Source organism: Ambystoma mexicanum, chromosome 2q, assembly GCF_040938575.1.
Source record: "Ambystoma mexicanum isolate Mex_15411 chromosome 2q, UKY_AmexF1_1, whole genome shotgun sequence".
NCBI classification, from domain to species: domain Eukaryota; kingdom Metazoa; phylum Chordata; class Amphibia; order Caudata; family Ambystomatidae; genus Ambystoma; species Ambystoma mexicanum.
This window is the reverse complement of record NC_090924.1, coordinates 1,185,337,849-1,185,365,051: the sequence shown is the minus strand read 5'-3', so window position 1 is coordinate 1,185,365,051 and position 27,203 is coordinate 1,185,337,849. Positions and strand designations below refer to the sequence as shown.

The 27,203-nt window shown below is 42.6% G+C and overlaps 1 protein-coding gene across 1 annotated transcript in view; it reads right to left on the bottom strand.

The window, feature by feature from the left end:
* Positions 1 to 27,203, bottom strand: part of MALRD1 (MAM and LDL receptor class A domain containing 1) — a 3,359,462-nt gene that overhangs the window by 1,719,517 nt on the left and 1,612,742 nt on the right. Inside the window, exon 30 of the mRNA XM_069646615.1 lies at positions 12,825 to 13,070. Within this exon, the coding sequence (XP_069502716.1) occupies positions 12,825 to 13,070 (246 nt within the window). The remainder of the gene's footprint in view (positions 1 to 12,824; positions 13,071 to 27,203) is intronic.

Below are 27,203 nucleotides of genomic sequence, written 5' to 3'. Positions count from 1 at the left end.
CTGATATGGACTTGTATAATACATCAGAATGTAATCAGTTTCATGAAGATAAAGTGACAAGAAACTGAGGCTATCCCTTTAAATCAAAGTATCCAATGGACTGTGCTGAAAATACTTGAAAGGGATGATATGCTAAAGAACCAGAGAGAGAGGGCGTAAAGCAAAGAGAGAGCGAGAGACCGATAGAATCAGGGGAACTCCCTGTATGTTGCAAAGTGGAAGGAGGTGGGGCTGTCACAGAACACAAAGCTGAGTAAACTAGAGCAGCTCTGACATATGAGGAACCGGCATGTGAAAGTGGAAAAAAATCAGACCTCAGTGGAACAGAGAGTTTGGTGTTGGCATGACCACAAAGCTATAATGGTGGGCCGGCCGCCTATACCCTGATGCTGATACCAGTAGCGGGAGGAAGGAACCCTGATTCGAGTCATGGCATCAATGCAATCCAGATGGCAAGAGTGGGACGCTAAGGAGAGGGATGCAGCGGAAAATAAAACACAGAGCTAGGAATAAAGCAAGAGAATGTTCAAAGGCCTATAGGTATCAGTGCCATTACCCCTGAAAACAGAAGGCAATAAGGGAAACTGAAATAATAGAAGGACAAGAGGGACTCATAAATTAAACAAAACATGTCCCAGTACTAAAGCGTAAAGAAGTGACAAACCAGGTATTAATGAGATCAGGAGAAACACTCTTACTAAGGAGGAGAGCACAAAGTTGGAAACTTGTTACACTGGGTGAACCTGAAGAGAACTAAGACACTCTCTAAGAAAGATGGAGGGAAAATTCCAATTCCCTAAAAAGAACTGCAGAATTTAATCCAGTGGATAACCAGAGATTATTTGTGAATGGTCTACTGAGTAGAATAATATAATGAAGAAAAGTCTGTGACAAAACACAGCAACTAGGAAAAGGGAGTCATTCTTGTGGCCTCAGTTAGTTATATTACTGGTAGGATCAGATAGGTAAGATTTGGAAAGTGGAAAGACTTTCTTTGGACATTCACACTGACTGACAAGCAACTTAGTTAGTAAAATAGTAAAATAAGTAGGGAAACCCCGTAGCCATAAGGAAAGACATGTCTTGTATTTCTTTAAATAAACAAAATAGTGAATATGTCTTTAAATCATCCACCTTCCTCTTCCGATCCTCTGCATATCGTGTCAGAAGTGGGATGTGGTCCAACTGATACATGTTGGGGACCCGTAATATTGACTAGATTAAGCCCCAAAGATAAAGCCCCTACGGTAGCCACAGCTGAATTCATAGGATTTGATTTACATAGTACTGAAGAGGCTGTAATACTGAGAGTCAACTAATCCCACCAGGATTTATTTATTTATTTATTTATGCATTTATTTGTACATTTACAGAGCAGTGCACAAAGCCCATGAGCATCTAGGCACTGGTTACAAAAAAAAAGAAAGGTGGTAGCCAAGCAGTTTTTTCGTCATTGAGACAAAGGCTATGTGCAGCCATCCAAGATTGAATGGCTATGTAGATAGATGAAATTCTGAGTGAATAAGAGGAGTGGTCTGCAGTGAGGGGAATAAGGGTTTGTGTATCGTCATCGTAGTTTGTGTTTGAAATGCTGAAGGAGTCCAGGTGGTCAAACAGCAGCCTGGTGTAAACATTGTAGAGTATAGGGGAGAAACACAAACCTTGGGGTACAGTGCAAGGGATAGGTGTGGAGATAGGGGCAGCATCTCCATCGAAGACTCAAGAGGTTCTGTTGGCCAAGAAAGAGGCAACCCATTTGGCAGTAATTGATGAGAAGTGGGCCGAGGGGGTGAGGGTATGACACAGGATCTTGTGGTCCACAAGTTTGAACGTCGCAGAGAGGTAAAGCAGTAGTACTAGTGAGACATTGCCATGGTCATTAGCTTCGTCAAGCTGATTCTTGAGGTCTAGGAAGGTTGTTTCGGTTCCATGCTTAGGGTGGAAGCTGGATTGCTGTGTGCCTAGAATATGGTCGAGCTCAAGAGATGCCTGGATTTGAAGGTAGGCATCTCAGTCCATCATTTTCAGGTGGAAGGGACAGTTATTATAGGACGATACTAAGTCGGGAAAGCAGGGTCGAGAGCAGGTTTCTTCAGGAGAAGGGAGATCCAGGATTCTTTCAAGGCGGAGAGGATAGTACAAGTGGCAAAAAATGAGTTAATGATAGCAGCAATGAGGGGGATTAAGGGATCTGCACACTCCTCCACCAATATAGCGGGGCAGACGTCTCCTTTGCAGTGTGAAGGTTTGTGACTAGCTATGGTCTTTGCAAGAGTGGTGGTGCTCACAGGTTGGAACTGGAGAAGAAGGGCAACTCTTTGAGTGTTGGGTTGAATAGCCCTTTGTGACATGACTGATGTGCCAGATAGCTTGGCTTTTATTTTAGATTAAAGCTGTATGATTTTTCCTGTGAATGTATCTTGGATGGTGTTACACCAAGCATTGTCTTTTCTGATGGTGGAGGTTGTATTGACATAAACACCTTGTGATGAATCCAAGGATGTCATCATGTATTTCCCTGGATGACCCCCACCAATGTGGCCAGGGGATGGCAGCCATTATCTGATCCGGACCCTGGAGGCAGATTAATGAGCGATGACCACCTTGGGGGAGGTGACTCTAAGGGAGACCCAGTGGCATTGGTGCATTGGTGGAGGAAATCATACACCCTATTTTTTTCCTTAAAGGATACTTTCTCAGTCCCCCATGCCTTAATGGCATATTGTTACCCTCACCTCACCCCTACCTCTATGTAAGAGAATATGCGGGCTGCAGAGTTGAAGAAGAGGTGGGGAGTAGTGAACATCACGCCTGTTGCAACCCGCTATCCATTTCCACCAAGTGATCAAAAACTGACCTTGCCCTTCAAAACTACTGAAAATACCTCCTTCAAACTCTGCATGTAGGTCATCAAAATTACCATTTAAAACTACTGAGAACACCTTCCCAGATGCCTTCTATATGTTATCAGAAACTGATTTCCTTTCTTCTAAGAATAAAGTTCTGCCACGAGGAATCTGAACCGAGTTATGAAGATCAGTGAAGGCCCTCAACCTAAGTGGCGCTCTAGTTTTTGCAAGCACCTATTGGCCGTGGAGATTTAAACAACAAACCCAGCTGACAGGAAGAAGCTGGCTTGAGATGTCCAGTCCTCTCAGTGCTGACTGAGGGACTGTTGGGCGATTGTGAGGTTTGTGGAGCCAACCAGCCTAAGTAGAAACTGAAGTAGGCAGACTGCAGAGATCGGTATGCAGCGGTATTGCCAAAGGAGGAAGGATGGCTTCCAGGTATGCTGCTGTATTGAAGTGGTACCTCTACACAGTTGGAGCACAGGGGAACACGGAGTGGGCAAGTAAGAGCCACAGACAGGAATCACGAAGCAGAGACAGCAAGCCTGAAGGAAGCAAGCTGGGTACCAAAGAGCCACTGCAGGCTCACAGTCAGAGAAGCCAGTCCTGCTAGAGCAAACCAGTGAGTCCACCCAAGGGAAGAGGGGATACTGGGGCTTTTCAGCAATAGGACCGAAAGCAAACCAAAATAAATGAAGCAAATGAGAAGACACAAAAAGTGCCATGTTTCTTAAAGAAACAGAGCAGAATAAGTATGAGGAGGTGTTATGTTTGCAAGTGTGCACAATACACAAATGAGAAATCCCTGGCAGGAGAGTATACCAGGCATTTCAAGTTACAAGTGTTTTGTGTATGAGAAGAAGAGTTTGCATATAAGAAAAGCCCTGTCAGGAGAGTATTCAAGGCATTTCAAGTCTCAAGTGTTTTGTGTATAAGAATAAGAGTTTGTATATAAGGAAAGCCCTGGCAGGAGAATATACCAAGCAGTTTAAGTCATAAATGTTGTGTGTATGAAAAGAAGAGTTTGCATATGATATATGATATGATATGGCATTTATAACGCGCCTATACACAAGTGTTTCAAGGCGCGATGAGGCAAGGGCGGGGGAACAGAGGGAAGACAGACGAAGATCCTACTAAGCCAGGTGTCATTCAGATCACGCAAGTGCATAGGACGGGGGAAGGGGAAAGTGCAGTACAAGGGATAATACAAAAAATAACAAGAAAAGTACGGCCAGCGGCTGGCAAGTGCAGCGGTGAAGGGTAAGTGCAGGCATCAAGTGTCAAGTGCTGGTAAGGGACTGTAGGGACACAGAAAAACAGTCCCGAAGGTCGGGGTTGCAAGGATGGCAGTGCAGGTGTACAACTGGCGGGGGAGGGGACCTGGGCCGGAGATCAGAGGGTGGCCAGGTAGCCAGTGCAGTGTCAGTTTCAGCCAGGAAATCAGCAGGGGAGAGGAGGAGATAAAGTGGAAGCAAAGAGAAATGTTTTGAGGAGTTTCCGGAACCGGAGATGGTTCTCCTCAAGTTTCAGGAAGGCAGGAAGGCTGTTCCATAGGGAGGCACCAGCCGAAGAAAGATCTACCACTGACTCGTTGCTCGGAGAAGTGACTGACCCTGAGGGAGTTGGAGGCTCAAGAAGGAAGATATTTAGGAAGAGAGAGTTGAAGGTATTGAGGCCCCAGGCCCCAGAAGGCCTTGTGGACAATGCAAAGGATTTTGAACTTAATCCTTGCAGCCACTGGGAGCCAGTGCAGAGATTTCAGTCCGGGAGAGATACGATCCTGGGCTTGAGGCCAAGGACAAGTCTCGCAGTCCTGTTCTGGATGAGTTGCAGAGGGCGGAGGGTGGAAGCAGGCAGATTTAGAAAAGGCTGTTGCAATAGTCCAGCCTAGTGAGAACCAGGGCTCTGGAGACACTGAGCTTCTGGGGGAAGGAGAGGAAAGGAAGAATACCTCTGAGAAGGTGCAGCTGGTAGTGTGACTTCTTAGAGATGTCAGAGATGTGAGGAGAGAAGGAGAGTGTGGAGTCAAAGATGACCCTGATGTTTGTTGCCTCACAGGTGGGAGGAGGAAGAGGGCCAGGAAAGGAGGGTGCGGGTGAGCTGATGAGGAGAATCTCGGTGTTACTGGCATTAAGGCAGAGATCATTGGCAGCACACCACTCCTGGATGGCGGACAGACAGTCAGAAATGAGAGAGTGAGAAGAGGTGGCTGAGGGTATCCTGAAAATGAGAGGGTAATGGTCTACTGATCACCATGTTATGAATATGTAAGCATTTAGACATGTGTGATTCAGCCGCATAGCAAAGTGGGACTTAAAACTCATGTGTTTCCTTCCACAGTAATGGGATATACTGGCTGAATAATTCAGACTGGGATTTAGTATGCATACGTCCACCAGGACTACGAAATCCTTACCCACCACTCGGTCCTCAAATGGTAAGACTCTTATATTAATTACTATATGTACTCCAGAGAGCATATATAACCTTTATGGAGGAATATAGCCCTACAAGCAACACTGTGGGTTTTCTCTCTTGTCACCAATAGGGATCCGGGTAGACAAGAAATACCAGAGAGTTTGGCAACAGTCTCCTAGAATCTCACAGGAGGTTTTCACCAATTCACGCTGTGGCAATCTGATAACACAGTAAGACCAGGGAGTAATAGGTTGCTTGCCTTATTGATTCAATGAATTACCATTTAGATGCATCTTATTATTAATTTTAATAAAAACCAAACCAGAATACAATCTAAACCACACTTCTCATGTCATTAAGGTATAAGTCATATAAGAAATGCCTTGATAGGAGAGCATACCAGGCATGTCAAGTGTTTTGTGTATGAGAAGAAGTATTTGCTTATACGAAAAGCCCGGGCAGAAGAGTATACCAGGCTTTTCAAGTCACACGTGTTGTGTACAAGAGATTAAGTGTTTGCATGTAAGAAAAGCCCTGGCAGCAGAGTATACCAGGCAGATCCAAGGTGAAGAAGTGTGCATATGAGAAAAGCACTGGTTGTAGACTATACCAGGCATTGCAAGTCCTATGAGAGCATCCCGACAGGAGAGTATACTGGGTAAAAATCTACTAAATAAATTGCATTAGAAACTCCTGAAAAGGATACATCAGAAAGTATGTAAGAAAATGGGCGCCCAACCAACATGTTGAAATGGTCCCCTGCACATCTACAGCTGGGCCTGTTTTTATGTGTACTCTTTGTTCCATCTTGCTCTCTTCTTGTCTTGTTTTACCTCACTGTATTCCCCTTTCACAAGGTAATGGCATCCAATATTTAGGGATTTTATCTTGACTTCCTGGGTTCTCAAATTTTTAGTGCAGTCTCTGGTTTCACTTTGCACTAGGCCCTTATTCTCTGTTTCACTCGGCTCTTCAGGTTTTCCATCTTTTCACCAAGTTTCATATTTTGAAGTATCTCAAGTTTTTCTCCTTGGCTACCTTGTGTATACATTTTTGAGTAAGGATTAGGATTCCATGTTAATACTTTATCTCGACTGGGACTAGTCTGAGCATTCCAGTAATTATTCTCTTTCTCTTCATTCAATGTCAATATCTGATTCCAACTGAGAGGAGTATGAGCTTTCCAGTAATGATTTTCAGTGCCCCTGCCCAGTCTCCCACTTTCCCTGTTACCTATTAGGGATGAAATCACCTGGTTTACTGCCTGTTTGGAACCTTCTCTTCTTATTGTCGGGTTGGCGTCTCTACATTCTTCCTGTGTTCCTCTCTCCTGTTGTCTCATGTACAACCTCAGTGATATCTGGTTTGCCGGTATGTTCTGTGTAGCTTCCAAGGAAGTGTTTAGGCATTGTTCACCACTGCACTGGTGTGGTCATACCATCACTTATTTTTCATCTGGGATAACAACGCATTGCATCCCCCTTGGTTGTTCTCCTCCATTCTCCTTCCCGACGCTGTGCAACTGATGTTTCTCTTCTCCCTCTCTCTCAGTTACGGGATGCATCCTGCCCAGCTTTTCTTCTGCATATGCCTGGGAGCGAAGTTGTAACTCATGGGTTCTCTCTCTCTCTTCCCAGTCTCCGCCTCCTTCTTTTATTACATTGCTGTTGGTCTTCCCTGGTGCATTCTCGCAGTCCTTTCTCTTTGTTTCTTTTTCACTCTGTACCCCTCCACAGACCATTTTCCTTATCTCAGTAGTACAAGTTAGGTTTTACTTCCAAGGGAAAAATCAGAATTTCCTGATGACAATAACATATTTTGGTATGTTCTTCATGCCTTTGTTTACTGGATTTTTTGTGAGGAGTATTATTGGTATTGTAAGAGGATTCAATTCAACACTACAGCTAAGTCAACGCCTAGTCTAGAATACTGAATGAAAACCCTTATTGATATATCTTTATGTCCAGTTCATGCGTTCTGGATGACTACCCCTATATAACACCCCTCTCTTGGAATCCCCCCGACCCCACTGAGCCAAGAAGTGGTTCTGTTTTGCAAGTTAAAAGGTTTATTTGAGAATTTAAACAATATATATATATATCACACTTTATAATACATTAATAATTGAATATCACACTTAATCTGATCAGTAATCAATAATGGATAGTCTGGCACTAGCACACTTGTGAATAGGAACAGAAGAATAAGGTGGTAGAGAATACTTTATATAAGTTCAGATGGATGTAATGTTGAATGAAAAATGCAATACAGAAAATACTCAATATGATTTCAACAAAACAATGTAATCACTTTTCTCTGGCAATCCCCTCCCCCCTTTATGCAATGCAAGGAAATGGAAGGAAAGCACACAGTTCTCAGAAATGCAATCAAATGTAATTCAGTTCACCCCAGCAAGCTTAGACTACAGATCGGAGTTTTAAACACAGGCCCAAAATGCTTTTACATATGCTGGCAATGAAGTGAAAAATATGCTAAAATGCTTTTAATTCCCCCTAGAGGTTCAGGGTGAGTGGTATCTAGTTAATATTAGTCCATGCTCACTCTAGCAATGATTCAGGGATGGTTCTTACGAGGCAAACGAATTTTTAGCAAGGAAAGCAAGGAAAGCAAGAAAACTTCTGTTTTCACACGTGGAGAAATTTGCAAATCGCGGCAAATTCGCGAGTGCGTTTTTCGCGATTGCGGCAAAATGATAGGGAATGCGGTTCTAGGTGCGTTGAAAAGCCAAGATTCCTAGCTTTCAGAGGAAAGTTACTGCAAGTCCCTAGGACAAACGGTCACGGAGATATGAGCGATTAAATAAAGGTAGTTTTTCAGATTTTAAATTTTAAAGTTCAAAAAGACAAGTGACAGCTAGCAACTAGAAAATGACAGGTGACAGCTTTACAAATGACAGGTGACAGTTAGGAGGCAGTTCTACTTAGATTAAAATAGATTGAATTATATTATTTTAACTAAGAGATTGGTTCTGCACAGTCTTGCTAGGTACTCACAATATAATTTTAAAATAAATGGGCCTCGCCACGGCTCTGGTCAGGTTTTAGACTGGACTCTGGTCTGGTCTCGGCACTTCACAGTGATCTGGGTCAGCTCTCTGGTTCTGCTAACAGTGGTATGGGTCAGCTCTGCTCTGCCTCTGGTTCTGGATATTGATAGATTTGAAGTCTGGATCTCTGGATGTGGATAGATTGAAGTCTCTATGTTGGCTCTCTGAAGGTTGAGGGAGGTAAAGTATGGATTTTCCCAGCAGAGCGTCCCGCAGCAAATGGATTTGAAGGTCCCTATCTGTCCTGACTTTCTGCTTTTATGTGTTTTGAAAATGGGTGTGTGTGCAGCATCACTAGGCTCTACCCCTCTCCACTTGTCATTGGCCACTTCATCCTCTTCCCCTTGATTGGGGGAATGAAATGAAGTGTCATCATGATGAGGTCTGTTTATGATACAGAGGACCCACCCCTGTCAACTTTACACACAATCTATATTTGATCAAAAAGACATATTCGCACAGGTACACATTTGTTTAAAATTACAAGCACCCATCACATATGACAGGAGGTATACCCTGTCCAAATCTGCTCTTTCTGGGAGCTTGCATTCAGAAATGGCGACATTTGCACTTTTTAACTGGTTTCGCAATATCGGACATTACCCCAAATTTACACACATGTGCGCAAGGAGTATGGACATTACTTGATGAAGTGTCAGATTTTTAACATGCATACATTTTAAGTAATACCCTCTTAACTGCTAGCTTGCCCCCAGATCATGCCACCGGTTCTAAAAACCTCTCAAAATGTGGGCAGAAAAATCACAAGAATTATGGTATCATTTAAATAATTTTCACAAGTCCGCTCTATGAATGATCCATCTTTTTAGAGTTATGTTCTGGCCCCAAAGGGGTGTGGTTTCCCCCCAGCACAAGGTTGAATTTCTGGTTTTTCCAGTTCTGCCAAGCCAGCTTGCTCTCACAGGCAGTGCTCCTCCCCTTTCCTTCAGGAGGAAGCCACTTTTTACGGCCCCCATAATAAAACATTTGCCTGAGTCAGGACAGGGCTTTGTTCAATTTCCTGCAGAGCCCAGGTAATTCAATCAGAGAAGTGTCATATCCCTTTTGGTGGGAGCAGCAAAAGGACAGCTAGGCCTGGGAACACAGCTGTTGTGCAAGTCTCATCTCCTGTCGGGGGTAGCTGGTGGGCAGAATTCAGTTCCTTAAGCCAAACCCCAGCTAATGTCACTTTTAGTTACCCAGTTTAAGTCAAGACAATGTTTACATATGCAGCTAGAATGCTGATTCTAAGTTCAAAACTATGACATTTAAACAATTGCAACCTATGTGACACTCAAAAGTAGGTCACTCATTTCTTTTAAACATTTAGATTTTTAGTGTCTTTCAGTCCAAATGTACTTAAACTGCTGAAATCCACAGCTCAGCCAGTCTTGTTATAAACCTTCAAGTCACTTCAGAATATAACTTTACATTGGATCCACCTATCAGTAAGTCTTTCTTTGGCCTGCCTTGGGTTCATTTATTCAGTTTTACACAAAGTCTGGTGGTTTTAAAACGCCGGCTTTCTGATAGTGGTGAGTACTGGTAATGCAACCATTTTTGGGATTTAAGAAAATGAATTCCCCACAATTCTAGGTTGCTTTTGGCAATCAGCATTGCCATTCCCAATGGTTTCAGACTACTGTGTGGGTAGTCCAATGGTGGTTTTAGGCAGTGCCCTTCTGTGCCCATAACATCGGCAAAAATGAGTGGCAGCCTATTCTTCATGCATTTCCCTGTGCATTTTCTGGGAAGCTCTGGCCATCATGATGTTTTCCATGTCAGTACTGCACAGTTTTGAGGTAGGGCTTGGATGCATGGATAAAAACATCCCACAGTATGTTTCCTAGCAAGAGCATGAGCCCTTGTCCCCAAAGGTGGGGTCTCTATCCCTAGGGACAGTGGTGTGACATAAAATCTGCAGGCCCTTCCGCATGTCCTGCTGAGGGCCACATTGCCACTGCCCCCACACAGGGCACAGGCAGCATGGGCCTCCTCACTGCGGGGGCTGAGGGCACCCTGTTACACCAGTGCCTAGAGATGGTGTTGCAGAGCGGTCTCACCTCACTAGCCTCACAGGGACAGGCTCTGCCTTGGGGAGAAGTGACGGATCACAGTGATTCGCACACGCTCCTTCTCAAATTCACTTTGAAAAAATGGAACAAAAACCTAGAGAAGAATTGGACTCTGTTTGAAGATTTGACTTTCCAAAGCAATTACAAGTCCCGGAAGCGAGGGAAGTCAGGTGCCGGATTTTGTAATTCCCCATTCCCATGGAGTCCCATAGGACTCTGTGGGATTGAGGACTCGGAAGCACCAGCACGGTTACTAACGGTGCCATGCTGACTCAGCCCGAGCAGGTAGACTCATAGTGTGGCGGTCTGGAAACAAGGTTGTCAGTGATTTTACCGGCACCCTTGTTTCCAGACTGTCACACTTGTAATGAGGCCCTGTGTGTCCAGGGAAGAATTTATCTCTTCCCTACCCATTCTCAGGGTTCATTTGGTGTGACCTGCTGCATTTCTGCCAGCTACACTGAAGTGCAGGCCATCATTGTGGTGCATGGACTCAGCTGCGTTTGCTTTGGGAGCCCGTGAACAATCACTACACTTGCCCTTGGGACACGTAAGGGGGATGCCCAGCACCTGAGAACCAAAAAGCTAGGATTACTGCATTTCAGGCCGTTGAACAACTATGATGATTCAAACCATCAGGACTCTCCAGAGCTGCATTTGGGCCTCAGCCAATCTTCAAACTGCTGAACTGTCCTTTCAAAATAATTCATGATGCAGCGTTGAAACCATCAGAACAGCACCTAGAAACCAGGTCTGTCATTGAAGAACCACATAGACCAGTGAAAGGCGCCATTGACTAGTGACTGTGCTCTTGGTCTATTTGTGGGCCCTAGAAACTGGCAAAATCACTATGTGTCCCTTTTCACTGCAGAACATATCCGTTTTATAATTATTGTAGTTAATTATTGCCTTTTCTTCCCCTGCTTCATTATTCAGAATGCTGTATAGTATCTGCTCTTTCCAGAGGGGTGGGTTTTGTACAGTGTTTTTCTATTTAGTTTTCTTGCGGATGGTGTTTAATTAAAGTATATATATGCTTATTGATTGGCCATTCCCTTTATGTTTGAGTGTTATTCATTTCTGTTTGGGTTGATGCTGAATCCTGTTCACACCGCTCTTTAAAAAATAGCCTTCACTTGGCCCACATTACAACAAAAGCTGAAGGCGGTATATCTCATAACTGAGCCTGTTTTACCTTCATGATTGGGATCACTGTTGGTTTGTAGAAGTAGGAGATCTGAGTAAGTCACTTCACTGCAACTCACCCGTGTACTCCTGCAGAACAGAATTAATTTCATGACACATACACTCCCTTTAAGAGGCGGATGCTAACTGATGTGACGTTTTACTCAGAATTAATGGGGATGGCACCTTTGTTGCTCACACACTTCAAATCATTGAATTCATTCCACAGCATTGTGTATGCAAAACCAACCCTAGATGTAACTGTCTGGGCCCCAGTTACTTACAGCCTCGCACAACCCTTCTTCTTACTCAAGTAATGCATCAACCCTTCCCTGGATTTCCTAGGCTTGCCTCTAGCAACAACCTATTGCCTCTCTTAAAGCTTCCTGACACTGAAAAGGAGCTCCAGAAATGTGCTGCCATTGAATTCAGGTGGTCGAACCTCAGATGAGCACTTCAGAAAATGTGCTCAAGTTTCAACCTGTTCAAAACCAGTCAAATGTGGGTGATTCGATGTCTGTGCATGACAATGCATCCAGGCCTACTAAGGCATCCAAATAATTGATAACCTGCAGTACGCAGTGGGTCACATTCTACAAGAATCAAAGATACACTCATAAATAGTTTACAAATTATATATTATAAGAGGACATGGAAAAATAGTTTTCAAAAGTAACACACATTAGAGGAAAGTACATTAGCAGTCACACTAAAATAAACACTGTGTAAATGGCTGCCCCAAATAGGGGCAAACAATGTTAAAGTTTGGTGCAAAAGGAGAGAATTGGCTGTAAACATTCACTTTTCAAAATACCTTTGTGGCCATTATTTAACTGTCTTGTTGTCGCTACTTTGTGGTTTACAATGACCACTATTCAGGTATTATACATCTAACATAAAACACATTTTTTCAGTATGCAGACTTGCAGACTTGTGGGATGACAAATGGAATACATGTGTACATAAATAATAATAATAATAATAATAATAATAATAATAATAATAATAATAATAATAATAATAAATTACATAACATTAGTATAATTTTAGTGAAACGTTAAACATCTAATCCATTTAGAGACATGGTAAATGAAGCGCCACAACATTATTTTAATTCAATCTATTCATTTGCCTAGAGTGCGTGGCAGTGGACTTGGACAATTCTTATTCTGTGAAAAGTGACTGGACACCAAGGTTACGATGCAGATTAGTGATTTAAGTACATACCATTTCCATTTCCAACCGTGTGGTCTCTGGGAGGTCGGAGGCTATACATGGAACCAACTCCCAGAACCCAGTCAAAATTGTCAGCCTTGGAATTTTGCCAGCCACATCTTCCCTTCTCAAATGTGCAGGAGGTGCCACATTCATCTTCATCGGTATTATCACCACAGTCATCCTGAAAATTGCATCTTTGTTCTGGTTTGTAGCACTTGCCATTCTGGCATTCTAAGTATTCACGTGGGCAGGATCCTGAAAGAAATCAACCATACACATATGAGGAGGATTTCATACATATAAAAATGTGTGTAATTGTTTATCAAATATCTGCAATTCCAATTGAGCATGTTCACAACGAGCCTTTCCCTGCAACCCAGCTTCCACTCTAAGCCCCTCTGCTTCTAAAACTAAGCACAAAGAGAAAGGAAACATGCTTGCCAGGAATGAGAAGGACAGCCCTCAGACTGTGATGGAATGAGATATGCTACTACCAATGTTCCTTGCATTCAGATCCCGAGGTTGTGCAATCAGTACTTATGGGTCATGGCCACAAATATTTTATTGTTTCGTTGAATGCTGTGAAAAGTAAAATGAGCACCAGCCACTGTGTGGATCATAGTATCATACACTTATGTTTCAAGTATACAACCCTTTATCAGAGAAATAGCTGTCAATAATGATCTTTGGTCATTCTTATATTCCCAAATGGTTCTTTGATTAAATGCAAAGAATCAAGTAACTCTCATCGGTGGTATGTGCCCCCTTTCTTTTTTTACATATATGTATATTATTGAATAATAGGAGTAAATGAACTGACAACCTTTTGTGAATCACAATGTACTAAGTGGGCTCAAGTAACACTATTAGTTTGTATGCACGTGCTGATACGTGCTAGCACAGCCCTCTGACTTCTTTCCAAACCGAGTTTGCCCAGTTCACAAAGGGTATCTGAATGTCTGCACCAATGATGGACACTTTACAATGCACATCTCGCTCCATGTATTTATGTATTGGGTTTGTATATGGTACCCACGATTGGCAAGCCTTTTTGTAGTGTTGCCAGCAAAACGGAGGGGGCGAGATGATTCCAATCTTTCACTGGCTTTTGTGGACATTCGAATTGGTAAAGTGCAAAGGCAAATGAGTGGGAGAGAGCTAAGTACATTTACGTGCAACACAAGTCAAGAGTATCAGAGGAAAAGAAGGAAGTGCCCAGCAGGAGGAAAAGCAACCTAAGCAGTAGGTAGATAAAATGTGAAGTATTCCCAGCAGTCCACTCCAAAGGAACTCTTAAACAGGAAAGTCTAAAGTCTTCTGCGGAAATGGAGTGCTTCTCCACCTTTCAGATGGACAATGGAACATTGTTCCAGAGATATGTTCCTGCAGCATCCAGCCATACGCGACAGTCTCTTTTTTTAAAATCAAATACTGGCTCCACAAGTGTTTTACAACCTAAGGATCCCAAACGTCTTCCCAGGAGGCATGTGCTTATTATCTGTTCAAGGAATAGACTGTGAATACGGGAGAGAATCTGAAAGTCAATCCTCTGTCTAACGGGGAGCCATTGGCGAGAATGCAGGGCCTGGATGATGGCATCTCTGGATGTGAGTCCTGGTAGGAGCATGCCTGCCTTAATATGCACCACGTGCAGTTGGTGGGTAGGGTTCTTAGGAAGCCCAGAGAGAAGACTATTGCAATAGTTAAGGCGAGACATGTCTAGGGCAGATGTGACCTAGACACACTGCCACTTAATGAGCAGTGGAAGGATGTGGCTAAGGGCATGCAGCTGCAACATTGTCTTTTTTTTAGTGTGTGCATGGATTTGAGGGGCAAAATGATGAGTTGTCAAAAATGACTCCAACTTTTTTGACACAGGTTGGGAGGTTGGGAGGTTGGGAGGGTCAGGTGGCAAGGTCAATGGGGGGAATGCAGAAGAAGACACAATCTGCCATCATGGTGTTTATGCACAATGGTGCAAGCTGGGGGCGGGAGAGGGTGGGTGGGGCAAGAGGGTGTTTCTGTGAATTTCGAAGCACAGCCTGAATACACAAATGGGATACCCATACACATGTGTAGACAACAAAACATGTAACAAAAGTTTTATGAATCCGCTTTGTTGCACTCACATTTCTATCCCTCAAAGGGATAGAATATTATTTATTCTATACTTATTAATTAGAAGATACTTATTTTCACTGTTTACATTTTAGTAACAGGTCCCTAAAATGTTTTAGCATCACACCATCAGTTCTGGTAGCCTATCACATATGCATGTAATGTAATGCAATATAATTGTCATTTGTATAGCGCCTTTCTCCATTGGTATGGTTTCAAAGCACTGTTGGTTGAACGCCCTTGGTGGACCGAAGTCCAGGTATGGTAAATTCATCAGAGGAGTTTAATAGGTCTCCCTTTTGAACAAGGAAATAGGTTAATTCCCCAATATCTGGCATGGAAAAAAAGAACCACATCAATTTATTTATGCAAATTATTTTGCAAATTAGGCACAATGGGTTTGTAGGCGTGTCCCTCATTTGCCATGCCTGTCACACTGCACACACAGAACACATTTGCCAAAATATTCTAAAAACTTAGCGTCTTAGCAGAGTAGCAGACATACGTCTATATAACTGGCAAACAGTAATTCTTCGGGACAACTGAATCTCGTTGACAAGGAGTTTCAACTGTACCTAAGGGACTCTGTGCCCGTCGTCCGAATTTGGCTCGAGTGTAGCCTTTGGGAAACAGATTTGCCAAAACATTCTCAAATCATAGCGTTATTAAATCATTTAGACGATACAATCAACACATTAACGCATAATATATCAAAACCTTAGTGCAAAACATGCCAGTGTTTAAAACATTATAAAATGTGCAATCAGGGTTAGTATGCTAACCACGATTGCACTGTTTGCACATATAACAAAGCTACGTTTTTTGTAATGTTTTGGCTTAGGTGTGATGCAGTGCATAATTGGTCTGTGTCATTTTCCCATCTCCCTAAATACATGGTGCAAAAGGGAGAAGTAGCCAGTTCCACATGTGCCGTTTTTCTGTACTTTCTCCTCATGCCAGTGGAGCTGGCCCCCATTAACAAAAATGAGGGGATCTCAGAGGGGTTAATGGTAACCGATTATGGTGGTATTTCCAGCAGGAATACCATCAACTCGGAATGTACAACCAATATGTGTTTATGAACATGATTTCCTTGCCCTCAATCGATCCAGAGTGTGAGTTCTGGACTTGGATTCAGAAACTGACATTACTTTCTTGAAGGGGGTTTATTTGCTCAGCGCTAGCTACATTGCTGCCAGGCCCACATTAGTGAATAGCTTTGTATGTGCACTCCTGTGTGTTTGTATATATGCATCAGATCTACGAAGAGAACATCTAGTTGTGAAATATCACAGCTATGCAGACTGTATTCATTGTATTTAATGAAGACATTCTGTACTAAATGCAGCTTATTTAAACTGGGTCACACTGGTGAAAGGAATGTTTTGGTATATTTGTACAGGACCACACAGCATTCCAAGGATACCCTTCCTTAACTTGCTTCGTGGTTTATTATCTGATCCCAGGCTTCTCAGGGCTACGTGTTTATTATGCTGATAACATCATCTTAAATACCTTCTCATTTGTTGAAACGAAAATTTATGTAGGTAACTTGAAACTTCAAAAACTACGCCAACGTTTCATATTCAATAGGGTCTGTTCACTCAAATGCATCTTCAACAAGAATAAAAAAAAAAAATATTTAGAAAATAAGACCATGTTTCAGTGTTGTGCGATCGGCTACATTCAAGATAACGTGGTTCATAGATCCCAAATAGGAACTTTATTTCAGTAATAGGATTATCTCATCTATACCATCTTATTGTGTTCTAACATGTATGTACACTATTATTTCTTGTCATTTGGAATTTAGCTTGCTATGCATTTTTCTTGAGTTGATACCGCACACTCAGACTAATTATGTTGACGAAGTTCAACAATGGTTTAGAGCATGCCTCAACATGCATTCGGATTGTTCGCCCTTTCTTCCATTCTCAAGATACCATCCAGCGCTTAAATTATCTTGTTAATGTCGCAAGTGTCCATAGCAAAAGATACATTGCGTGCTTTGCCAACAAGCAATCCCTCTGAAATCTACTACTCTACTCTGATGTTCAGTAGTGTCTCACGTCCCGTGTAATGGACTGTACTAGCTGCTCTGTATAGCTCACCATGTAAATGTGCGTCTCCTTTCTCAGCAGCAAAGTGACACCTTGCCTCCTCTGTGTGTGTCCTTTCGTAGTGGGCAAATATGGTTAAAATGCATGCGGTATGGCCCAATGGAAGCTGAGACGTCCCACTGGCGAGTGGGGACTGGGGCAGTGGACATCATCCCCTTAGTTTAGTTTAGTTTAGTTTAGTTTAGTTTAGTTTAGTTTCTTTATTTGTACCGCGCGTTGAACCATGGGGTAACTGAGAGCCAGAGACTTAGAGCAAGTTACAACAAATTATAAATATACATACATGATAATGACACTAAGAGCAGGTGACCGGGTTACATGGTGGTCAGAAGGCAAACATACGACGATACAGTGATGAGGCAGTGAATGAAGAGTCAGGCAGTGGAAGAGTACTTGTTGGCGAGCCAGGACTTGGTTTAGGCTCTGAAGGTCCAAAAGGAGGGTTCTGCTCTGAGTTTCATCGGCATAGCCCTTTAGCATGCCTAGTGCCGTATTTGATGTGCTTGGTGTTCAGGGGCTGCATATCTCTGGCTTGGTGGTACTCGCAATCCAGATAGCAGCTATAAGAAATTGCATCTCTCAGGTATTACCCTTTTGTAAACAACGAAGTGCCATTTATTGTTAAACTTGCACTTTAAACAGTGTATGCCGCTTCTAGGGTATTATGACTGCAACAAAATGCAAGGTTATTCTTGATTTCGTTTTGGTGGGCATGGGGGCTCAACGTGCATCCGAACAGCATTTCTAATGATGTTCTATAGAAATATAAATAATGTGCTTGTGTAGGCCATGCTACTGAATAGGAAAGGGGAGTTTTCCACTGTACTATTCTTGCTCAGGGAAGAGATGGCATTTCTTTTGCATGGAGGGGGTTGTGTGAATTTACCTTCTGCATCTGTGTACTCCACTTGTATTTTCTGGGTTCCGTTTAAACTGATACTGTGGATCCCACCTGCATTTGGATGTTTTGAGAAGAGGGCGTCCCCTGCTGCCTAATAGTGCCTTCAGAGGTCATATCCGGAGATGTCCTGACTTCAAACAAATGCTAGGTTGCATGGCCGTTTGTTTGGTGAGATTAGTTTCTAGATTTCTTCCTTTTCTGCAAGCATAAGGATAAACGCAGGGGTACTTTTGTTGGTGTCTTTTTGCTTACATTTTCCCTGAGGCTGTAAGGAAATACAAGTAATGTTTTTGTTCAGGCCATGCTTCTAAATAGGGAAGGGGAGTGTTCCACTGTGCTGTTCTGGCTCAGGGAAGGGGTGCCATTTCTTGTGCATGAAGGGGTTGTATGAATTTACCTTCCACATCTAGTGTACTACACATGTACTTTCTGGTTGTGTGGATAAGGGTTTGATTTAAACTGATACTATGGATCCCTCTGGGATTTGTTCGTTTTGTGGAGGGGAACTTCCCCTGCGGTCTATTCGACATATGACACCAGCCCCAGGATGGGGTATGCCTTATCCCTTTTTCCCCACAGCCGGAAGTGGGGATTACTTTGAAACAAATGGGGCTTGTCTTGTTTGGACATTGGAGTTGTGGGGTTAGGGACTTTCTTACTATTTGTCTGGAACTTTAGGAGTGAGGGAGGAATGTGGAGGACCCACCATGTACTGCCTCTAGCGGTGATATTATATTGACACCAGGATTCCCTGGCCCTCAGAGTAACCTAGTCTGCTACCACTAGTTTCTCCAATTGTCACATCCCCACCCCTAAAATATCCCAATGAATCACATGACAGATTTTCCAAAGCCTGGTCAAATCTGATGGACTCATCCGTTCTCCAGATTTCTCACTCTTCAATGTGAAGTGCAGGACGTTCAACACATCATTTACCTTAAGAGGAGCTCAGCATGGCTAAACTCTCCTGAACCAGGAACAAAAGAACAGGCCAGGTGTCATGTCTGCTGCTCAGTGGCACAGCAGCAGATCAAAAAAGCAACACTTGTCAATGGTATGAACAGGTAATTAGTGCAGCTAGAAAAGTGTCTTAAAATAGCCAGACTAGCTCACCAACTGATGGATTGAAACAGGTTAACAGGGCTCAGAGCTGGTTTGGCTTCTAGATGCTGAGGGGACCCGGATCAGTGTCTTCAGCCATCTTCTACCACCTTCAATGAGCAGTTCCTCAGCCCAGTGGTCTAAGCTGAAGTAGGTCTTGTCCAGCCAGCTGCCACCGTATATATTCCCTTGCAATGGTGAAGGAGAAAAGAGTAACTTTTCCTTGAACATCTTGGTCTTCACCTCTATGGCAGAGATGTGTGGAGCAGACTGCACTTGCAGCTAGTTTCCATATGTATTCTTTTGCTTCTTTGAGTTTCCAGTGATTAATCAACTAAAGGGAGGGGAGCTGGAATGTACCCCTCTTTAAAGGCAGAATACCATAGCAGATTGGCTCCCTTATATCCTTCTGTAATTCACCCATTCCCAATTGCTGTTTCAGAATATTCTTGCCTGGCAAGGTCATACCAGAATGATTTCTCTGCAGGAAAAAGTGAGGTTACATAGGAAGTTTGGGAGGGCTAGGAAAATCCAAGATATTGCAATCCCTCTCTAACAGGAAAGTCTTCTTGTGGGATACTGTGCTCGAGCAGCTTGAAGCATCTGTTGTGCTAGATGGAATTACCATTAAAATACTTCAGACCCAATAACTAGACAGACTCAAAGTAGATGGTAAAATACTGCTTTGATCTCAAGAATTAAAGCAGGGTGAATAAACATTTATTAATTCGACTCATGCAAGATCACAATGTCTTATCACTTATTTGTAGCTTATATAATGCTAGATGCATCATCTATGACATCATCCTACGTGGCAAACTTCAAGAACTTATCGAGGGGTGGGATTGGATTAGGGGATCATGATCATGTGTACTTATAGAAAATGTGCGTGTTAGTTCCCCATTGGTGGTCTCTGTTCTGTAAGACACACCCTGAGCTACATCTATCCACATGGTGTAGGGTACTCGTCACAGCAGAAAATGTGGCAGCAAACTAATACTTTCCAATGTTGTATGTAGAAGTGCATGGCAGGCTAATCATATTTGTTTGGCAATTAAATCCAATCTTGGACATTCGGCTTGTTAGCAGCACACACATAGAAATGAAACCCAGGTGGTTGGAGATGTGTCAGCTCTTCTTTTGTTTCCCAATTAGGCCACCCTCTCACATTGGTAGGCCTCAAGCCAGTGTCTTCTATTTGAAGATTGACCTTGCCAGTCTGCACTGTCTCCGGTCATTCGAGGGAGTGTGGGTACAACACTTTCTTAGCTCCAGGCCTAATGAATAGCCTGTGTTTTAGAGCTCCTCATCAAGTGTTGCAAGACCGTGAAATTGTCCATATTGATGGTGCTTTTAACATAATTTGATTCCATTTTTGTTGGGTGCAATTCTCTCTTTAGCCTTTAGAGACTTGCTCACTCTATCCAAATTTGACTTTATGCCTTTTAATCATCCAATATTTGGCATCAGTAAATGTTCTTGTTCCTCTTAACCTTTGAGAAAAAGGTCCTTGCACATGGTCTGCTCATAGACTCCCTTCATACTTTTCCTTCATCTCTTTCAATAGCATCCTTGGTTCAAAGCCAATGTACTCCCCTATTTCGCAAGGAAAACAGCTTCTTTATCATCTTTCCACGTTTAAACACTGGGCTCGTATTTTGAGGTAGTTGGGTTGATAGACATGAGCCGTCATTCATCTTGTTCAAATGGTAGTCCTAAACGTTGAATATATTCCTCTCACAGCAAACTTCTATGTATTCTTTCTACCTTGCGTTTCAGTGTATTTACAGCTATTGACCAGTGAACATTTCATTCTTCTTAGTATTGGTAAATACTGCATCATTGAGTACATGTTTTTCTTAGTGTTCTAGTTACATCGTATTCTTAAGTATTTTCATATTGTTTCAAGATAGGTTCATATATATTCTTTGAGACACTCTTTTGCTTTTATTTGACTTTGTTTAACGTACATCCATGTCACGGACCATTTTATTCACATAATATCGAATGTGAACGTGCGCAGCTGCAAGGGAGTGGAACTTGCAAAATGGGAATAATAAATATAGGTGTACTGTAATAGTCATCAAAGTGTAGATAGGTCCAGGTAGAGAGCATGAGTGATATTGTAGTATACCAGTCCAAATATATTGCATAGCCATGATGACGAAGACACTGGTGCGAGGCACGATAAATACTGAAGCACTGTCATAGTGGAAGTGAGGCTTAGTTCTTTTCAGTCCCTGTTAGAAGTGTGGCAGCGTAGTGCGATAAAGAGTTAGAATAATCTCTCCTTCCCAAGCCCCAGCAGTGAAACAGAGCACAGAAGCCTTAAGGCCAAACAGATAAAAGTTTAAATGTATCGAGCTGCAGGCCTGCGAAACCAGAATGTAATGTGAATGATCGAGCACAGGCAGTGCCACACCCATCCGGAAGGACAAACTCATGGGAGCCGCGGTAATGGTCTTGAGCTGCCAAAAGTTCAATTCTAGAATTTGATACACTAGCACCCCCCAGGAGAATGGCCATCACATTTGAACTACCAGACGCCGGTAATTCAGAAGACCTAAATTCATGCAAAGTTTTGTTGATTAGTGTGATTTGCAACATCTGGAGCAGGTGGTGAGGCAAACAAATTTAGTTCAGCAACGGGAGGTATGGTGGGAAGCCTGCTTGTCTGGCATCAAGAGAAGCGCACCATTATTTTAAGGAGCCAGTTTGACTGGAGATTTCCACTGAGCTCATGTGAACAACCAGGTGCACACCACGTGACTAAGCTAATGGAAAGGGTAACATTTCATGTACCATGCCAATCAGGTAGCAGAGAATCAAGAGGATGGAGTAGGGAGACAACGTTTTAGAAGGATCGGGTAGATTAAGATGTGGCTAATAGATCAAGGGACTATAGGAGACTGGTAGTATGTAATAGGTGGTAGCCAATGAGGGTTGGGGATTAACGCTGTATACTATTTATGTCACAAGTGACATTATCTTCCCTTTAATCCTCATACTTGCTTTGAACAAACAATGCGCTCCATGGTAGTTTGGTTCTACAGAACTTTCTGTCACCTTTTTCCTTTTTGTATATAAAATACACCCTGTTTTCCTTGCAAAGAGGTGAACCAAGCCTTTTTCCTTAGAGGAGTGTTTTTATTGTCTGGTTGTCTGAAGTTCTTGCCTTGGAATGCCAAGTAAAAGACCCCAGCATTTCAAAGTACCCAGGCTTTTCTGCAATCCATGTATTGCAGAAAAGGCAGAACATAGATGCGAAATCTAGACTTCAGTCTCACCAAATAAACATCCAAGCTACCTAGCATACATTAAAAATGTTCAAAGCATTTTCCTCTGAGATCTGAAACACAAACTCTCATTCCAAATCAGTTCACTGCAAGGAACCTCCTGAATGCCAAAGTTTATCAATGAACATACGCCATACAAAAGTCTCTATTTTCCCATTTTGGTTAGTGGGAAGCTGTAGTGCTGACATGCCTTGTAGAACTGTGCGAGAGAAAGAAGGAGAATATATGAAGAATCATGATGGATAGATTGGAGCCAAAGAAGAAGATCAAGGAGAAGGAAGAGGGGGAGGCGCTTTTCTGCTTTTCTCATTCTACACTATCCATCTCTTTGCTTGTATATCTTCCTATTTTCCCCCCTCTTTCCCTCTCTTTTCCTCCACTTATCTACCTCTGCTAGCAACCTAGGAATGATCACTTACAGTGCCTGCTCCTGTTGTTTCTATTTGTTTAACATTTGTGATGCTTACTCTTTCCTATGTTTTCATGTCTGCAAGTTTCTTATTACTTCTCTAATTTCGATTGATTACTTTTCTGCTCTTATCCTTTTAACTTTCTTCTACAAATGCATACACGATCTACCTTTTTACTATTCTCAGAAGCACTAGTGCATCATCCAGTTTTCCCTTGTACCCTCCTTGCTCCAAAACATTGGTACACCCTTCCTCTATCCATTTGTTCAACGACCACTCTATGCATTTTCACTTAAAGCACACCTACCCTCATCTCTTTCTAACAACTAACATCTTTTCTTACTTATTTGAGTTTCCTCCTCTGTTTTGATTAAATTGTTATTAGAATCTTCAATTGTTGTACCATTTTGTTCGGCGCTTTTGCAACAATGCTCAATGAATACAAATAAATACAAAATTCTGAATTATTTGTGATTGTGTAATTGTGAGGAAGATGCTAGCGGTGGAGGAGGGAGAAGGGAGTGAGAGAGAAAGAGGGAGACAGAAAGAAGCAGAGGAATGCGAAGGAATGTGTTGGGGAGGATGACATTGAAGGGGGAGCAGAGGATGAGAAAGGAGAAGGCAAGTTGAAACAGGGGAGATTGGAAGAGAGAAATACATCAGCAGTAGGTAGAGGTTGAGGATTTGGATGGGGCAGAGAGAAGAAAGTGGAAAGTGATGTCCAAAATAGACAACCAGCGTTGACCACGACCAGATGCAGGTAGCAAATCCAGTAGCTCCTTAGCAGGGTAGACACACTAGTGAATTGGAAGGACTTGCTGAGGAAAGAGAGATAGACAAAGAGTAAGATAGAGAGAGAAAGAGAGAGACAGAGAGATGGATACAGGGACAGAGAAAGGGAGAGAGAGAGGAAGACAGACTGAAATGCTCTCAGGTTGAGAGTATAGTAATAATCCCCCTTGAATCGGAAGGATTGCAGATTGCAGTTCAGATCCCCTGGAAATCAATCTCTGCTGGTCACAGAGAACAGATTACAGCCTTTGAGTAGACCTGAGTTGGCCATACCTGACACTGGGAGGGGCAGAAAAGAGAACAGGGCAAAAGACCACATGGGAACCTGGATATGTCTGTGCCTTAGTGCTATGCATGTTGTTCTACTGGCCATATAGCTAGGGTCTGTCAAGAAGCATGTAAAGAATAGTCAATGAGCACTAGATATATATGTCCACATCCTTATCCAGAAGTAGTGCCAGACTTGGGGATGGGGGAGGGCCTGAGTGTGTCAAAGAGAACAGGTTTAAGAAAGAGGAAGAAGACATTGGGTGGAGGGATTTCAAATGTGGTCACTTTGGATGGGCCTGCACGGAAGCCCTTCTAGACACAAGAATCTGCCAAACAGTTGCAATTTTAAACTTTGCGTTTCCAGAACAAGTATATAAATCCAAACAGTACAGTTCTCTTTTATCTATGGCGAACAGAAGTGTACCAAAAGGCCACTGACCATTTGTGTGCAAGGGCAAAAACTATCCAGGGAAACAACTTGTTCTACATACCCCAGTCTCCATACACATTGTCCTACATTTCCCACAAATCCAATATCCCAACTGCTTTCAATGCAACAGTGGGTGGGGAAAACCCTGAGCATGTGTCTCGAGTTAAGACATTGGGGGGCAGGATAAGCCCTATCCTCAAAACTATACAATCTTCTTAGGAATCACACCACCATTTTAATTGGAACGAGCAACCACACTACCCAGGAGTAAAGGTGAGGTACACCAAAAACCAGAATGGGGGGAAAGTAAGGAACATCCCAACTCCTCACCTTCTATGACCCAGAAAAAACACAGTGGACAGAGCTTGCTCAAGCAAAATATGTTTTCCCTTGCAACCCCATTGGAAATAGCAATTCCAAACTCCCAAGAAAAGGTGAGCAAAAAGGCCTCAGACACTTTGAATTACCCATACTCAAACCCATTTAACAGCAGAAAAGGCAGCAAACAGGAAGGCATCTATACCCTTTATTACAAAACAAACGTACAGGCCACATGGCATCAATTCAAAATGGCCACCTGCATTTTAATGTCTGTCCATTCAGATATGACCTACAACTCATCATGATGCCCTATCAGACCTTCACAAGGAATCACCTCACAATCCCTGTAAAAGCAGACATTTACAAGGCAGCACAAACATGGTTTAATTCTTCAGTCTGGTCAAGAGGAAGCTGGACTACAGATATGCCTTGCTGAGCTACACCAATAGATGGTGGAGACTTGTGAGGAGAGGTTAGAATCGGAGATGGGAAAGAGCAAAGTGGGTGAGGAGGAAGAAAGGTAAGAGAGAGACAGAAGGAGAGAGATATAGAGAGATGACAGGAAGACAACGGAGGCAAGGGAGAGAAGAATTATTGTGTGGGATGTTGGAGAAGGAACAGAACAGGAGAAAGGAGAAGGAGAGTTGAAACAGGAGGAGTTTGAAAGAGAGGAGTGGAAAGGGGAAGGAGGAGGGCATTAGAATAAGGAAGAGGTTGGATAAGAATGATGGTCAGAAAGGATACAGAAGTGCCAAATAGGTAAAACAGCCAAGGGGTTGATCAGCAGATGGTGGTAAAACCACTGGGCCTGAGAGGCTAGAAAAGGGGAGATCCTTGTTCACCTGGGCATCCGAGATTTAGGTGGCCAAAGGTTAAATACCCACAGAGAAACAGTAGAGTGAAAGAAAATAGAGGCTAGCTCGCACCATAGTGTCGGTTTTGGTGGCTCAATCTGTTCTGCAACCCCTGCATCTTTCACCACTCAGCACATCCACTATGTCTAGCGCGCCCTTGCTTCAATGCTAGGCTCATGCCATATAAATCCCTTGCAAACATCAAAGAGCGTAGGTCCCAATTGTTATCAATACTGAAGCTCTTTAACCATTGAGCCTTAGGCACTCGTTTTTTTAAAGGAAAATCTTTTACTAGAGGTTATACTAGAGGTTAAAATAGATGCAACCCTCCGTAGCTGAAACTTCTATCTTAAGACTCTTACTCAAAGCAACCTTTTCAACAATGGAAGAGCTATTCATGAACTAACAGAACAGTTATTGCTCATTGGTCTTAGTCTGTGGGATGGCCAGACCAGCCGTGAACCATTCTTTTGGTCTCGTTTTTGCTTCTTTGAAAGAACTTCTCACACATAATTCAATCATGAAATTGATCTATATGGTGCAGGGCGTTGCTTGCCTTTAGTAAAAATGGGTTCATGAATGCTACTTTGCCTTATGTTTGCTATACAATCAGAATTAAGAATGCGTGTAGGCTGCAGCTCCCAAAATGATGGCCATCCTAGAATAGGTGGCATATAATATTACAAACCCCACTAGGGTTAGTAGGTTTACAGATCTTCATTGTTTAGTTTTGGCTATTATGTGACACACACCAGTGCCACCTATTAGCCAAAACGATTGTATGCTAGGAGGGAGATAGCATGTGCGGCAGGACACAGATCTTGTAGGTGTTGTTTGGTTATTTACCCACCCATTGACTACTCACTGCCATACTATTTCCTATGGCTATTTATGCTCAGTACCTGCCCCGCCATATCCAAAACACAAACTCCTGGGATTTGTTTGAGCTATCTTAATCAAACAGTAGCATTAAACCGTTGGCCTGCCAGTCCAAGTTCTAATGGCTTAATTTCAGCTGTACAATGAACTACTGGCGCAATACAACTGTCTTATCCAAGTGTGCTTTCAGCCACTTTATTTATACCTGTTCCTTGAACGGACGTCCTATTAAAAACAATCATTGATGAAGCCAACAGTTGTATTTGACTTTCTCATACGTCTCACTCCTGACATGCGGCAGTATGAGAGCTGCAAAGCCATGCCGTTTCAATTGAATATTGTATTAGGCAGATTCCCTGCTTTCAAATGTCCTGATCGGACATGGTTTCTGGGTATTAGAACATGTTCTGATGTGTGATTGATCATGAGCAGCTTTATCAGTGGTGCGCATTACACAGCATTACATTTTAGTGAGGGAATGCACCCTTTACATCAAACATTTTATTTTGTGGCTATCAAATTGTTTCTCAAAAATAAGCTGTATCCTAGGAAATATCAAAATGTTTTATTCAAGCTTGACCTTAGCTGCATGAATATCTTTGGTAATTAGTGGCCCAAACCTTTTGTGGACAATGGGTCTGAAATGCTACTATGCTAGCTGGGAAATGTGCACAGTGGCCACTTTCAGATGGTTAATTAATTCACATCCTTAATTATTTCGGAGTTTAATGCAAATGTGTTCTTGCATGCTGTGGATTCCATGTGTGGTTTGTATAAGCCTACACACCGCTTTCTCAGTGACTGCCTTTGGGTGGCTCCAAGCCATATCCTCAAATGTCGCATACCTTTTCTGATATATTTACTGCAACTCTTTTAGAGACTGAAGTGGGGGACTG